Source organism: Onychostruthus taczanowskii, unplaced genomic scaffold, assembly GCF_017590055.1.
Source record: "Onychostruthus taczanowskii isolate IOZ18803 unplaced genomic scaffold, ASM1759005v1 scaffold46, whole genome shotgun sequence".
Lineage (NCBI taxonomy): Eukaryota > Metazoa > Chordata > Aves > Passeriformes > Passeridae > Onychostruthus > Onychostruthus taczanowskii.
In genome coordinates this window covers 6,036,811-6,052,990 of record NW_024502125.1, presented here as the reverse complement: position 1 = coordinate 6,052,990, position 16,180 = coordinate 6,036,811, and the positions used below count along the sequence as shown (strand labels likewise).

General features: G+C 40.4%; 1 protein-coding gene across 1 annotated transcript in view; it reads left to right on the top strand.

The window, feature by feature from the left end:
- The window catches only part of IQGAP2 (IQ motif containing GTPase activating protein 2), a 122,828-nt gene that overhangs the window by 93,021 nt on the left and 13,627 nt on the right, over window positions 1–16,180 (top strand). The window contains exons 16-28 of the mRNA XM_041414630.1: window positions 1,408–1,498; window positions 5,417–5,578; window positions 6,686–6,828; window positions 7,770–7,940; window positions 10,663–10,746; window positions 11,440–11,511; window positions 11,674–11,743; window positions 12,056–12,264; window positions 12,950–13,099; window positions 13,872–14,035; window positions 14,675–14,899; window positions 15,491–15,631; window positions 15,978–16,062. Of these exons, the coding sequence (XP_041270564.1) occupies window positions 1,408–1,498; window positions 5,417–5,578; window positions 6,686–6,828; window positions 7,770–7,940; window positions 10,663–10,746; window positions 11,440–11,511; window positions 11,674–11,743; window positions 12,056–12,264; window positions 12,950–13,099; window positions 13,872–14,035; window positions 14,675–14,899; window positions 15,491–15,631; window positions 15,978–16,062 (1,767 nt within the window). The remainder of the gene's footprint in view (window positions 1–1,407; window positions 1,499–5,416; window positions 5,579–6,685; window positions 6,829–7,769; window positions 7,941–10,662; window positions 10,747–11,439; window positions 11,512–11,673; window positions 11,744–12,055; window positions 12,265–12,949; window positions 13,100–13,871; window positions 14,036–14,674; window positions 14,900–15,490; window positions 15,632–15,977; window positions 16,063–16,180) is intronic.

Sequence of the window (16,180 nt, the reverse complement as noted above, 5' to 3'; positions counted from 1 at the left end):
GTTTTTTTTTTTTTTCTTCCTCTTTTTTTCCCCTTCAATGCCAAATAGCAGCAGCTTGTTTCAGCAAGCAAAACTAGCCCAAGCCTTGGTCTAGCTTCCAGGCTAGTCGTGAGGCTCAACATACATTGTACTTGGCTCTGGAGCAGTATTTCTGTCTGTTCTTGTATTTGATGTGTAAAAGCTGGATACCAGATTAGGAACTCCCAATGCTTTTCTCAAAATTCAGTGGCAGTTTGGAAATTCATTAAACATTCTCTCAAGTGCTAACTCTCACTTGGTAGAAAAATAAGCAGTATGTGTCCACTGTCCTGTGATTGTCTGACACCACTTCATGTTATTTATGTATTCTGCTACCTTGTTTACATATATGGTGTAAGCTGAAGAGCATGTCTTTAGTGTTTTTTTACCCTGTTTTCTTTTTGTAGTTTCTGTGGATATCAGATTTATTAGATCTTTGGCCTGAGGTTCAGTGCTTAACCAGGGATACTCATTGCAAAGCTGCTTCTTTGTCCACACTGTTTTAGTCTAAATGTGTTTCTAGCTGGTTTTTTTCCCCTGATTTATTTGTGTGTTTATTTTCCTAGATCTCTTTAACAATACATTCCAGCTTCTCTCATCGTTAGTCTGTTATAGGCCTGACACTCCTATTTCCTCACTAGCATGAATTTCTCACCCACCTACTGGAATAGATTTTAAACATTACTTTAACCGTTTTATCTGCTGAAGTGCTGGTATCACCAGTGAACCTGGCAGTAGCGCTGGTTAGTGGGGATGTTGATCCCACTCTATTACATTTTCTATTTTAACTTGGGTTTAATGTCATGAACTTCTGGCCTGAAAGAAGAGCGGTACCTATTCTGCTGCTTAATTACAGAAATGTTGCATGAGCTAAATCATCATTACTAAAGCTGAGCTGTCTTTCTATGAGAGTATTCACTGTTATTTTCTAATGCAACATGTACTTAGATATACACAAAGATCCTTTCCAAATAAGGGATTTTGAAAGAAAGCCAACTTCCTGTAGTCTTCTGTTATTCTCTCGTGCTATCACAGTGCTGCCTGGTAATGTGTGATTTTATTTGACTCGGACTACTTTGCCTACATATCATGGAAATAAAAATGTTTCAATTTTTATTGATCTTTAGTAGAATGAATTCCCTGCCAGCAGTATCAGCAAATCCTGTTCTTCTAGACATCAAAACTTTCAGAGATTTGTATCTGAACAGGATCTTTTTCAAGTCAGTAAATAGAATATGAACGAGTTTCATTGATGATTTTAAACAGTCAAATCCTTTTTTGTGTTCTAGAGCTTTGCAAAGGAAAGATTGTATATTGGAGCTCTGTCACTACATTGAGACAACTCTTATTATTCAGTTTTTTCAAGGCTTTGTATTGTCCTTTTTCCAGGAATCTCAAGACGAATCAGCGCTTTTGTGGCTGGATGAAATACAAAGAGGAATCAATGACAGCAATAACAACATAAAAGAAGCAGCAACCTGTAAGCATTAACCTGCATCTCCACTGCTCTTGTTTTTCTTGGTCTTGGGAAAATGAAATTGGTAATTTATATTTTCCACTTCAGGGAAGGTGCAAGCCCTTTAAATACATGAAAAGAAATTAATGCGTGTTCTTTGTCATACTAAAACTGAGATGACTTAAAACTACAGGAGTGGTGTTAGTTCTGTCTAAAGTAGTAATCTTTAAGGTGTGTCTAATAATTCAGTGGATTTGGTTATACAGGTTTACATCATGACCAATCTTTCTCATGTCAGTGTATCTTCATGTAGCTCCTGAAATATATGAATGAGAACAGATATGCTGTTCAGAAGCTTGTTTTGCTATATTTAGGACTAAAATATTTATGCATCTTTTAAGGGCAAATTTTTATGTTTACAATTTTGCTTTTTCATATTTCTTTATATTGTCTTTTGTGGATCTCTGACAAACAAAAATCAGGAACATATTAACTTTTAAAGCAGTGTACAAGGAATGCTAGCTCTTTTTGAAAAGTATATGCTCTTCAAGAAGAAATCTATAGGAAAATTGCTGAGGCTTAGTCTGTCAGAGTGCTGTGTACTGAATGCACTCAACACCTTTTGTCAAAGCTTTGATTGAATATAATAATTTTAGAAAAAATATTCGTAATACATAATAAACTTTGGCAAGCACCACTTGGGTTTATGGGGCACGCTGGAGAGCACAGTGATGTGCCCGCCTGTACCAGGCCAGGTCCAGCACAGCACAGACAAGGCACTGGGCATTGGACAGCCTTCTGCTTCACTTGCCTTGGGGTGAGTCAGTGTTGCTTTCTGTTGCACCTTCGGAGCCTGTGAATGCAAGTGCTGAAGTCGGTGCATTCCTGCAGTGCTGTGCTCAGCCATCCCTGTCAGGAGCTACTGCTTGGGAAGCTGTGGGTGGAAGAGAACACAGATGGACATTACAAATACCTATCCCTGCTACAGGAACATTGCATTTTGTGTTACTATAACTTTAGAAATTACTTAAACAACTAATATCGTCTTCACATAACAAGGCAGATATACTGAAGATCAGTGAAGTGTTTTTGTAGGTCACATATCCATAGAAAGCACTGGGCTTGTGTTTTCTGAGACAGGATCAGATACACACACATTGTCTCAACCAAGCTTTTGTACTCAGGAGTGCTGATATCTTCTTTTGTGGAAAAACCTGCTTCCCATGAACGCCACCCGGAGCCATGAGGAAACATGAGCACAGAGAAGGGAAGGAAAGGCGTAGCTTATAAACAGATTTGAGTTAAACGTAAAGATCAACTTTAAAATGCCCTCGTTTATGTTCTCTGGTGTAAACATTAAGAATATGATCATAAGCAGCCTGCAGAAATTAGGACAGCATAATTCATACAGCAATACCATGCAATGTTGCTAATGCTAAATCACTGGTCCATCCACTATCTAGTTGTTGTACTAAAATCTTTTCTTATAATCTGTGTTGGTAATAAATGCACAGCTTTTCACAATCAAGAATGCCCAGTGGAACTGTTTTAACATTTCATTTTTAGGAAAAAAACCCTAATTTTGTGTACTGTACCCTGTAAGTTGAAAAGAAGCACTGTCAGTGCAGCACATTCTTAAAGAGCTCTAAAGTTTTGCAGCTAAAACCTGAGATTTAACATTTCCCCACGGCACAGAACCTGATACTTCCTATAACCAACACATCCTGTCTCAGGAAGTTTGCATGTTGTGTTCACGTAGTCTAAACTGAAAGTTCAGCTTGATCACAACTTGGAAAGGAACTTTGCTTTGATCTATCACACAGGCACTATTTCTGAAAGACAAACAGCTCCAAAACTTTCACAAGGTAGTCAAAGATGTATTTTTCAGTGTAAAAAGTGGTTTTGAGATTGCTGCAGTAATGGCAATTAAATAAGAGAAGATACTGGCAGCAGTACTGAAACAGTCTTGATCACTTCCAAACTAACTTTTATGCCTTATATAAATAGTAAATGGTACACTATTAAAATTTTTAAAGGCTTTTACAGTCGTTCCTGTCAGTAAAGGACACTGTGTCTTCTACCTTTATTTAGGAAGAAGTGTTCAGTAAGTGCTGGTGCACTTCCTAAGTCATTGTGGTGCTTGCTCTGTGTTTTGCATCACCTTGCTTCACTTCTTTAGTAAGTTCAACCACTGTACTCCTTATCTAAGTGGAGGACAAAAAGAGATCGGCCAAATATCAGCTGTGTAGCCTGCAGGAGTAGATTTGAGCACTGACTTCAGTCTTGCACAGGAAGAGTCTGTCAAAGCAGGAAGTCTGTGTGTCCTGAGAGAGTCCAAGCTATAGGAAAAAGCTGATCTTTGGCCTTGTTGGGAGTTCAGGCTTATCACAGAAGACAACTGTAGCATTGTATATCACAGCTGTTTAAAAGGGAGGATGGGTGTGGAAAAAAAAACCCTTTGCAGTGTTGATCTGGTACTGGCATCTTAACTGCTAGAGAAGCAGACTGGAGCAGACAGTTTTCTGGCAGTTGGGGGTGGCTAATCCCCAGTTATCTTAGGATTTTTCAGGGTCCAAATGGCCTTTCTCTAGAGCAACAGCCACAGTATTAATTGCTAGCATTTAAAATGAAAGGAGTAATTTCTGTTGAGTTGAGTTTTTTTTACCTGATAAACACTTTTCTTACATTTTCCTTCAAAAATACAAATATAATTAATTAAAAGATGAGGAAAAGCCAGATGGCAGTGGACCTACATAACTGATTCTTAGCTTAAGTTGTGTTTTCTTTTGTCTTTGTAAAAATATCTTCTAGCACCCTTAACTACATGATGAAATAGAGGAAGGAAAAGATTCAAATACTGCTGAACAGAGTTCATGAGGCACTTGGGACTGTGTATGAGTATGGGGCCAGCAGCAGCCAGCTATAATGTGTGGCTTCCCAGTTTTTTCTGCTTCCTTGCTGCTGAGGCCCAATGCCTGGATATCACAGTGCCAGAGCAATGATAGAAAGACATTTCCAGTACATGTGTGTGCTGGGCAGAGGTGTGTTTCAAAGCACAGAATGGATGTTCTAGCTCTATTCACTTGTTCCTCTGTGTATGGATCGTGACTTTAGATGTGAAGGAACACCTTTAAAGACCAGAGCAGTGATTTCTAAAGCAGCCTAAGCATCTAGTGGGTAAGGTACTTTTGGAGTGGCATGTGCTTCCACATGTATGCTGCCAGGTGTTGTGGGATCTGTTCCCTCAGTGATGGTGGAATCTGTGCAAGGAAGCCCTGAATTAGAGTATGGTAAATGCCATGTAACATCAAAGTCTGCACACCCTTCACAGCATCACCTCTCAGGGTGGTTTTATATGCCCTGAAAGCAAAAGCAGCATCTCTGGCAAATTCAAGGCCATGAATTAGCTTTAAACAAGTTCCTGAGGAGGCAAGTTCAAGAAAGGGTTGCTTCACGATGCTGAGTAGGCTGCTGCAAGAATTTCCTGAAGGCAATCCGTTTTAATTCCCATTTTGCACAGTAGAAGTGAATGTCAGATGTTTACAGCTTGTAACCAAATTACTTCATGTACTCCTAGAAGGCTTGATCCCAAGTGATCAGTGGATGATGAACTGTCTCTTAGGGCAGGCTGAGTGTGTGGGTGCTTGCCATCCTCAACCCCTGCCCTACTGTCACCTGCATGGGGAGCAGCTGTGTCCTCAGACAGCTCTCAGTTGTGCTGTGGGTGCACAGCCTGGGTGGAGCAGACACTTTCTACCTAACACACTTGTCCTTACAAGCATGAAGGAAGCTGAAAATGGGTAGAGCACTGAATTGCTGAGAATGCCATGTTGTCTGTGTGTGCCAGTGTTAGAAGTCCATTTTCAAAGTTTCTGGAGGCTAGAGTTATGGGTACATAGAGTATAAGACACTTAATTTTTCTATGTTATTGTTTGACCCTAGTGGCTGTTGGAATAACAATGATTAACAAGATCTTGGAGAAAGGTGATTCACAGCCAATCCTGATGATACTGCAGTCAAGGTTTGGATTAAGAGTCATTCCTGAATGTGCTGAAGCCTACTTCAGGAAGCTCTCTGAAGCCAAGAACATGAAAACTACGGAAGGTAAAAAACTTCCTAAACAGGACAGTTCCACATGTCCATATCACTGAAGCAACCAGAAAGCTAGAACAGGATTTATCTGTAAATTGAGGGAGACAGCTGCTGCTTCAAAATATTTTGACAAATGTTATACTTTTCCAAGCGCATTTTATATGATGTTGTACTGTTGCACACATAATGCAGACCACAGTACCTGCTGAGAAATAAGTCTAGTGATTTCCAGGTCAAGCTGAGACTTTCTAGAGTCTCAAACCTGCCTCTGAGTGAATTTAGGGCAGCTCCTCTGTGACTGTCAATAGATTAGTCCATTCCCTCAGAAAACTCTTATTACTTGCTGACAATTTTTTTCATATTGGCAGATGCAGAGATGCACACATCAGTCTTTCAGTCAAAGATCAAGATCAGTACCTGACAGTGTTCACAGCCCAACTGTGGTCCCTGTGCATTGCCAGAGCAGCAGTTACCAGCAAAATCTGGGGCTAGAATCTGTTCTTAGCAGATGATGGGATGTTTTGTCATGTTAGAGCTGCAAAAGCTGGTCATACCTAACAGCAGCCAAGTTTAGCTAATGGCTACAAAAAAATTACTGTCAGCGTAGTACCCGTTCTTGCAGTAGATGGGCATGTTTCACTTTGCAACATGAGTATTTTTAAGGCCTTACTCATTTTACCTTGGGGCCTTTTGTCCATGAGGAAATGAGGTTTTTCCTGCTTGTCAGGATGCACACTGGTCTACCAAAGCAATAAGCAAGAAAATTATGTGGATATAGGAAATGTCATGTGTGAGGTACTAGCAAGTCCAGAATTTGGGCAGAAGACAAGAAAAATATTTTTCATAAACAGTCTGTTTCACTTATGAGTGGTGATGTAAGATGTTTTAGGAGCACTAACTTGACACATTAGGGTGTCAGGTTTGCTCTAGAGGAATGACCCTCATCCACCTAGCAGGGTATTCTGAAAATCCTTACTACAAAAAGGCCCAAGATTTATAGAGATTTTGTGTGTCAAAGGGGTTCACAGCAAGTATAAGGAGGGGAAATGAATAGGGAGAGCTGCAATTTGTCAGTGAAACAGGACACAAATGTGTACTAATGGTATGAACTGCTTTTAGGTTCCAGTGAAAGTCCATGGATTAAACTTGTAATGAAAGGCATGTATGATTACTATTACAATGTGGAAACCGAGGAAGGTACCTGTGTTGCCCCCAGAGGAGTTGTACCAAAAACTTCATGGTTAACTGGTGAAGAAATCCAGGTAGGTGGCTAAAACATAGGTTTTTATTGCAAACGCAACATAAACATTTGAGAGAGCGTGAGACATGAAATTATCAAGAAGCTGTGGTGGGTTAAACTGAAGGTCACTTTATCAGTATCTGCTTCTGACAAGAGCAGCAACTTAAATCTAAGCAGACAGTGATAGGCAGCAGTCTCCTGTCTAGTGTCTGGCAATGATTTAGTGGTTTCCTTACTGGAAGTTAAAGCATTTTTTTAATGACCATCAGCACACACCAATGGAGTAAAGTCTGATTGCTTCCATATCCTTTTATAGGACTTTTCATTGACCTATAACAAATAATTTTATGATGTATTTGTGAGCAGGTGGAACCACCATTTTCTGTTTAAATCTAATCTGATTCTCCAGATTCAAGAGGATGAGTGTGCTATTTTATCTCCCTTGCTTGTAGAGGTTTTGCACTAGTGTGAAATAGAACAAAGCAGATCACACAACCCTCTGAGTAATTTGTTCTTCTATATTCTAATGCAGCTCACCTAAGTTACAGGCTTACTCCTCTACACAAAGAAGTCAGTGTAAGTCCTTCTGAAATTCTGAATGCAGCAGTACTTGAGTGTCCTCAACAGAGAACTTGCTGCTTCAGTTAGTATTTCTAGATGTCTGAGCTGTCTGCTCCATGAAGGCACTTGTAAGTGTTAGGAAAGCAGAGCCCTGCTAATGTATAAAACAATACTCTCTTAAAATAGCATACTTGAAAAACTGAAGCTTGAAAGCTGTTCAGTTACCTGTCATGTAGGGTTCAGCAGTAACAACATAGCTCTTTCTTCTTACTGATTAAAATGTAGGGGTGAATCAGAGAGACTTGGATTGGGTGAACATAAACTACAGAAATGGAGAGAACATAGTACAAATTCCAGGATGGTTTTGTCTTTTAAATGACCTTTTTCCATCATCTCTTACAGAACATTTCTGGGCAAGTTACAGCAGATTACAATCGAGAGCAGTTGTGGCTTGCTAATGAAAATCTAATTGTTGGGCTGCAAGCCCGAGCAAGGGGATTCTTAGTCAGAAAAAACTATCAGGAGAGAAAAGCCTATCTTCAAAACCAGGAACCATCTGCCATCAAAATACAGGTACTGTTCTAGAACAAGAAGGTAATGTGGCTTGGGCTGCTTTTTCCATGTAACAGTGACGTGACTGATTACTACCACTGATGAAATTCTCAAACAGATCTGTCTCCCTGTTTCCAGCAGCAGCAGTTTAAAATTCTACATCTACAAATATAAGTGCTTTCACATAGCAAATATCCAATTTCAAAAGAATCTATTGTATCCACCTCCAGTGAAAGTTACTTGGGAAAAGCTCATTACTGCACAGCCCTGGCTTTGTTCTGACCTGCTCAGATTTTTTGTGGTGTGCCTAACTATGCACAGTACAAGACCAGAAGGTATTTGTTAAGTATCGAAGCAAAAATTCCTTGGCAAAGCATGATTAAGAAATACATTCCTTACTAGACTATCCCTAGTTGGAAGTGGTTTGTTTCTGCTCCATGAAGTCATAGCTGGACAGGGAGTGGCAGCTGCCTTGGTGTTCTTTAGCAGTATTTCTTGGATGTTTCCAGTTTGCTGAACTCTAAAAGGAAATGTTCTGTTGAGGGTGCAAACATTGACAGAGGCATGCACACTGGTTTTCAATGGTGAAATATCCAGCTCCTATTAGGAGCAATTCATTCCACCACCCACTCAAAAAAGAAAAAAAAAAAAAAAAAACCAAAAGGGAAAATTCACAAGAATTTTTTTTTTAATCTACAGTAACTGTGCTTAACAATTCATTATGACAAATATCTTTACCACTAGCAGTTGTTATTGGGATTGACTTTTCACTTTCCAGCATGGTGTCTGAGCCCAGTAACGAATTGTACTTTGAGAAATTCAAAGTCTGTGTGAATAGGTTCAAAATATGGAGAAATGTATGTAAAACCAGTTGTTCTGTTTTCTTTCTGTTGGCATTACAGTAGAAATGACTTGTGGAAAGACAACAAAGAGGACAAGGCTGATGTCACTGGCTGATAGAGATGACAGGCAAAAGCAGCAGTAAAAGTACCTGCTATCCCTGTCACTGGGTTCCTTGACAAGTGTTTGTTTCTGAGCTAGATTCTTTCACAGTCAGCTGAAGGAATTAACTTGGAAAAGAGGCCAGGGCAAAAACAATATGGCTTCAGATAGGTAAGGGACAATTTCTGGATGCAACAGAGTGGCAGAATGGGTAGGGCTGGTAGAGACCACAGCAGATCATCTGGTCCAAACTCACTTTTCAAGCAGGATTATCCCAGAGCACATGGCACAGGCTTGCATCCACATGGTTCTGGAATATCCCCAAAGGCTCCATATCTTCTGTGGTCAATCTGTTCCAGTGTATGATCACCCATACAGTAAAGAAGTTCTTTCCCCATATTGAAGTGGAACTTGTTGTGCATCACTGTCTGCCCATTGCCTCCTGTCCTTTTTGCTCAGCACCCCTGAGAAGAGCCTGATCCACCCTCTTGACACGCTCCCTTCAGACAATTGTAGACATTGATGAGGTCCCCTCTCAGTCATCTCTTCTTAAGGCTAAATAGGCCCAGCTCCCTCTGCCTTTCCTTGTAAGGGAGATGTTCCAGACCTCTCATCATCTTTTTAGACTCCACTGAACCCACCCCAGCAGCTCCATGTCTGTGTTGTCCTGAGGAGCCCAGAACTGCACACAGCACTCCAGGTGAGGCCTCACCAGGGCTGAGCAGAGGGGCAGGATCACCTCCCTCCACCTGCTGGCAGTGCTCTTCCCAATGCCCCAGGATGCCATTGGCATTCTTGGCTACCAGGACACGCTGCTGGCTCATGGACAGCTTGTTGTCCACCAGGACCCCCAGGTCCTTCTCCACAGGGCTGCTCCCCAGCAGGTCAGCCCCAGGCTGTGCTGCTGCCTGGGGTTGTTCCTCCCCAGGTGCAGGACACTGCACTTGCCCTTGATGAATTTCAGATGGTTCTTCTTTGTCCATCTCTGCAGCCTGCTGAGGTCCTTCTGAAGGGCTGCACAGCCCTCCAGGGTATCAGCCACTCTGCCCAGCTTTGCGTCCTCTGAATTTGCTGAGGAGTCATGTGGCCCTTCATCCAAGCCATGCATGAAGAAGTTAAACAGTTGAACCTAGAGGGACATCACTAGGGACAGGCCTCCAACTACACCCTGTGCCACTGATTGTAACCTTCTGGGATCTGTTGTTCAGCCAGTTCTTGATCCACCTCACTGTCCACTCATCCAGCCCACACCCCTGAGTTTGTCTATGAGAATGTTGTTAAGAGTGTTAAAATCCCTACTGACATCAAGTAGACAATATCCACTGCTCTCCTCTTACCCTTACATGCTTACTTTACAAACCCATGGTGACTATTCCTGATCATTATTATCCATATGGACAGAAACGGTCCCCAGGTTGAGGCACTCCATTGCTGTTCCAGGGATGGGGGATGAGGCTAAGTAATGGGCAAGAGCTGGAAGTCACTTGTGGGATGAAGCCAGTGACTGGGATGATAAGGATGTGGATGTGTACTGGTGATAAGAGTAAGGATGAATTCAGGAGGGTGAAGGAAACAGTACTGGACAATAAAGTGTGCTGAGATTGGTTGAAATTAACATGACATGTATGAGGGCACTGTAAAAAACAGAGGCAAGCTTACTTATACCTTAGTTATCTCTTTATCACAATGGCAGACTTCTTTCTAAAAGATAAACACTGTTAATGGTTTTAGTGTGCTACATAAATTTAATAAATATTAGTTTCTTACTAGGTATAATGGTCTTCTGCCTTCTCTAATATAGGCTTTCTGGAAAGGATTCAAACAAAGGAAAAGCTATGTTGACAGATTAAAGGTGCTTCAAGGCAATGTTGCTGCTATTGTTAAGGTAAGAACATCTAAATGTGTTTTGGAGGCCAAGTATGCTTTATCCCTTGATATAGTTCATCACCACCTGGGAATCAGAGACTAGGAGCATGCACAGGCTGAAGGTTTTCCAGAAATTTGTGTGGCATTGAAAGTCGTTTAACTGATAGGTTAAGCAAATTGCTTCTTGAAAGCTCTGTGTTTGACTTCCAACAGGCTTTGCAGAACTTGAGGGGCTCTTGAAAGAGGTTTCCTTACATCTCTCTTTCCAACACTAAACTAGAAAACATTTGGGATGACGGTGTATTATTTCCTTTAAAAAATCTCTCTCTCTGAAAAGTGCTCACTTTTCTGAGATGCTAATGGGACAGCTGCGTCACAATTGGATTGTAGATCACAGGTGGAATATTGTCACAGGATCTCCTGTTTTTGAGGGAGACTGGTCTACAATTGAGACCTGAAGGTATAAATTATTTCCAAAGATAATGTTATGCACAGGTGGTAGAAGCTTGAACTCAGCTTGATTTAGTGGCTTAGTGGAAAGCCCTTTATCTCATCACGGGCCAGTAAGAGCCTGGTGGTACAGTCATCTATGGCCCTGAGCACACAAGTTCAGCATGCCTGCAGAAGCAGACATGCAAAAGTAAATTGAAACACACACATAAAAGTTTGTGCAGTGTCCCTTAACATTTTTAAAATTTTATTGAATTTCCAGATTCAGTCATGGGTCAAAATGTGGCTAGCAAGGAGAGCTTACAGGAACCGCCTACAGTACTTCAAGGATCATGTAAGTAATTTTTCTCCATTTTGAACAGTAAGCATTAAAATGTGGTAGTACGATTGCAGGGGCAGTTTTGGGAAACAGGAAAGAGGGTGCAAGTTTTGCAGTATGCTTCTGAGCAGAAGTGTATTGCAACTAATTATTTTGCCTAATCTTGGTCCCTTTCAGAATGACCAAATTGTGAAAATACAAGCATTTCTTAGAGCAAACAAGGCCAGGGAGGACTACAGAACACTAAGTAAGTAGTAACATTTGGATGTTGTGTGTTTGAGGGCAAGTATGTTACTGTGTTCAGTCAGGGCTTTTTAGAAATTTCACGTGAGATTTCTCAGTCTCTTATTTAACTTCAAAAGCAGGTGCAAGTGTTTGTAACACAACTGTTCTACAGCCAGAACTATTTTGGATAGCTATACTTTTAAAGTATGACAAAAATATTGCTAACTGGCATAAACTTCAAATTTTCTGCACAGTGATCATTTTCCTGAGGGCTTTAGTCAACTAACACCTGAGGGTGTTAGTCAACTAACAAGCCTATTTTCTTCCACTGTAGTTGGTGCTGAAAATCCACCCTTGACTGTTCTGCGCAAATTTGCCTACCTCTTGGACCAAAGTGACTTAGACTTTGAAGAAGAACTGGAAGTAACAAGGTTAAGGGAAGAAGTGGTTACAAAAATTCGGTCCAATCAACAGCTGGAGAAGGATTTGAACTTAATGGACATAAAGATTGGACTGCTGGTGAAAAACAGAATTACTCTTCAGGTCAGCAGGCTCTGTTCAGGCTCCCTTGGTAGCACACACTGAGCACTTCCCTATGTGGAAGGAACTCAGGGTTACACAACCACAGCTGAGGCTGGAAGGGATCTCTGGAGGTCATCTGGTCCAAACCCACTACACAAGCAGGGACACCCAGAACAGGTTGGCCAGGACCACGTCCGGATGGCTGATTATCTCCAACAATCTGAGCAGCCTGTTCTAGTGCTCAGTCACCCTCAATTAGTCAAAACACTCCTGGTAAATGAAGCACTATCTTGACATGGTTCTACCTTGTGATGTTGTTCTGTTGTCTTGAGTTGTACGACTCTGTGTTTTGCCAGTTGTGGACAATAGTAACTATCTGTCAGATTTAAAATCTTTTACATTTTTTCTGTGTTAGAATAGAGCAGACTTCTGATCATATTGAACAGCTTGTTCAAGGCTAATTAATCATTAATGAGTCTGTGTAGGAGATCAGGCCTCACATAATCATTGTTAGTAAGCCACACTGGTGAAAGATGAAGATGTTAAAAAACTGGGTAGTGAGTAGTGCAGCAAAATTTACAAACTTGCTAATTAAGGCACTTAGAGTAATACCGCATGGTATTTAACATGGTTGGGAAAATGTTTGTTTTTCCAATCTACCTGTTTTGTGAATATATAATCCAGAGTTTTGGTCATCTTTCTGCAGGATGTGGTACTGCACAGTAAGAAACTTAACAAAAAGAGAAAAAGTCAACTGGAAGAGATGGTTATGGTTGACAAACAGGGCATCAAAGGTTTGAGTAAGGAGAGAAGAAAAAAATTGGAGGCTTATCAACACTTATTCTACCTTCTACAGGTAAATTTTAATGCAAAAATTAACATGGCATTTAATTTTAAGAAAAATTAGAAATATATTGTACTATTATTTTTTTTAATTATTGTGTGATTATAAAAGTATTTCCAGCTAACATGCAGACTGCATCAGACACTATGGTCAGTTTCTAATAGTTCCTGTAATTGAGAAAATCCTTGTTGTTTTTAAAGTGTGCAGCAAATATGGCTGGTTTTTGCTTGACTGTAATTTAGTCTGTACAGAACATCAGAACATTCTGTCTGAAGAGAAATGTTTACCTCCATGTAGTCCACATAAATTACTGTCACTAGTGGCGTACACTGCATGTGGTGGAAGGGAAATGGTCTGCAGTGCAGTTCACAGGACATGATGTATCTGTTCTTGTGCTTTTTTTATCTGACCTCACTGACATTTTTCTAGAAGAATTTTAGATCCTCCCAGGGCAGATGCCCTCCACAGAAGAATGTAGTATGCAGTTTTCTTGGTAGATAGCTATTGTCATATGGTAAATCAAATTGTCAACAAACAAATAGATGCAGAGAGTTACTATCCAGAGACTGCAAAGAAAATCCTTAAAGGAGCTTCTCACTGATTGTGCAGTATTCCGTGTTTCTTACGTACTAGGATTTGGAGAAAAAAAAACATACGTGGAAAAGTGACATATATTCAAATCAACATAACTGCTTTAGTAATGAAAAAATGTAGAGAGCTGCCCTCCAAGTGGGGGGAGTTTGTCCTGGACAACCATATGCAAGTAATTTTTTTTGCTTTGTAGACTAATCCCACCTATCTGGCAAAGCTGATTTTCCAGATGCCACAAAACAAATCAACAAAATTTATGGATACAGTCATCTTCACTCTGTACAACTATGCCTCCAATCAACGGGAAGAATACCTGCTTCTCAAACTCTTCAAAACTGCTCTAGAAGAGGAGATAACGTATGTGCAATCACAAAAAATATTCAGCTAGTTTATGTTTTAGACAGTTCAATGAATGCTTCATGCTTAAAGAAAGCTGGTGGTTAATCTTTAAACTACCATAAAATTACATACATAATTTTATTACAAGAGAACTTTGTTTTCTGGGTGTCACTCTTAACCTCCAGTGATTGCTGATTCAAGGAAAAAATAATCTTTCTATGGCAGACTGTATTCCTCTATGAAAAAATGGCTTGTAAAAAGATGCTAGGGCTTCTTGGTTTGTGCTTGAGTATGTAAGGGTAAAGAAAGTGTTATCTTTCTTCATATAATCTTACGTTCTGTAAGTGAAGATTGGTGGCTTATCCTGAAATAATGAAATGTTATTTTATGCCCTTAACAGATACAGGCTGAACAGGTATTTGGGTCTGAATCAGATGTAAAATAGCTGCCACGGACTATGCTATGTTCTGGGACATTACTGTAACGCATGCAGAATTCAGACAGCAGTCTCTATATACCACCTTATTTTACATAAAAACATTAAGAAATAGGCTATATAAAGAGGTTTCAGTGTAGAAATAGAGTACTTTTAAAAGTGGGATTTGAAAATATGGATAACTGCGCACGTAAGTCAGAACTCTTCTGTTCCTGATACAGTTCTAAGGTAGACCAGATTCAGGATATTGTTACTGGAAACCCCACTGTCATTAAGATGGTTGTCAGCTTCAATCGAGGCGCTCGTGGACAGAACACTCTGCGCCAGCTCCTGGCCCCAGTGGTGAAGGAAATCATGGAGGACAAGACTCTCATAATCAACACTAGTCCTGTGGATGTTTACAAGGCATGGGTAAACCAGCTAGAAATGCAGACTGGTGAGGCCAGGTGAGTGAGGAAGCTGGACATATTGTACCATACACATGAGGAATCCCTCAGTTCTGCTCTTCTGTTCTTTCTCTGACAAATTGTCCTGTACTTGTGCCCATGCACCCCTTCTCAACCTTCCTCCAGCAGAGATATTTTGGGGAGAGATGGTTGACAAACAGATGCTTTAACTTGTTCTGAAAAATTAAAGGATCACTTTCCTTGTCATGACCTTCCAAAGTCAATTACTTGATCTTTGTAAATGTAATAGATTATGCCGTGGAACAACTTAATCGGTTTCTCAAGTTTTTTACTAACAGCATGTTAGTAGTGTCCCAGGCTTTTGATGAGCTATGCTGGGATAGGGATGTGGAGATTCATGTTTTATATTTGTATTCTGCTTTTGTCATTAAGGGAAGGTACATGATAACATGTGCACTTGCAACTAATCAAATTACTTACCTCCAGAAAAAGGAAGCCAAAGCATCTAAGACTTTTAGTAACAAAATCCAGCTTCAGTTGTATTTGTCAGACTTCTATTATGAAGAAAAAAAAATATTTTATTTTCAAATGTATTTAACCTGGTTTCATGTTTATTTTTTTGCTTTGCAGCAAACTGCCATACGATGTGACCACAGAACAAGCACTGACACATGCAGAAGTGGTCAATAAACTGGAATCATCTATTCAGAGTTTGCGGGCAGTAACTGACAAAGTTCTCACTTCCATATTCTCTTCTCTCAATATGATGCCGTAAGTGCTGTGTTAGGACTCTCCAAGCGGCAGTTCATGTGCAGTTCACTTGAACCTCTGTGGTGGAGATCCTTTCAAATCCTTTCCATGCTTTCAAAGCCTTGTGATACTTCCTCTCAGATGAGTTGCCCAGTAGAGGGAGTGGTTTCTCTGCCTCTGCCCTGCTTTAGCAGCCTGGCAAACCTCTCCCCGTGCTTGAAACGTTTTGTGTTTGCCATTATCAACTCGTTCTAGTGTTTCAAGGGAGTGGGCATAAAGCCAGTAACTTAAGCTGACTAGAATGATTGCTTTCTGTTTCACCTAAGCCTTTTCCAATATTTTGCCTTTTCATCTATTCTACATGTAGTTATGGAATGAGATACATAGCCAAAGTTCTGAAGAGCTCACTCCATGAGAAATTCCCGGATGCAACTGAAGATGAACTATTAAAGGTAGACTTCCTAGGGCACACTGCCAGCAGCTTGTTGTTTTACTGACAAAGTAGATTTTTATTAACACTAAATATTCTAAGGAACTGGGAAAGCAGCATTTATTGCAGGAATTTGGCAC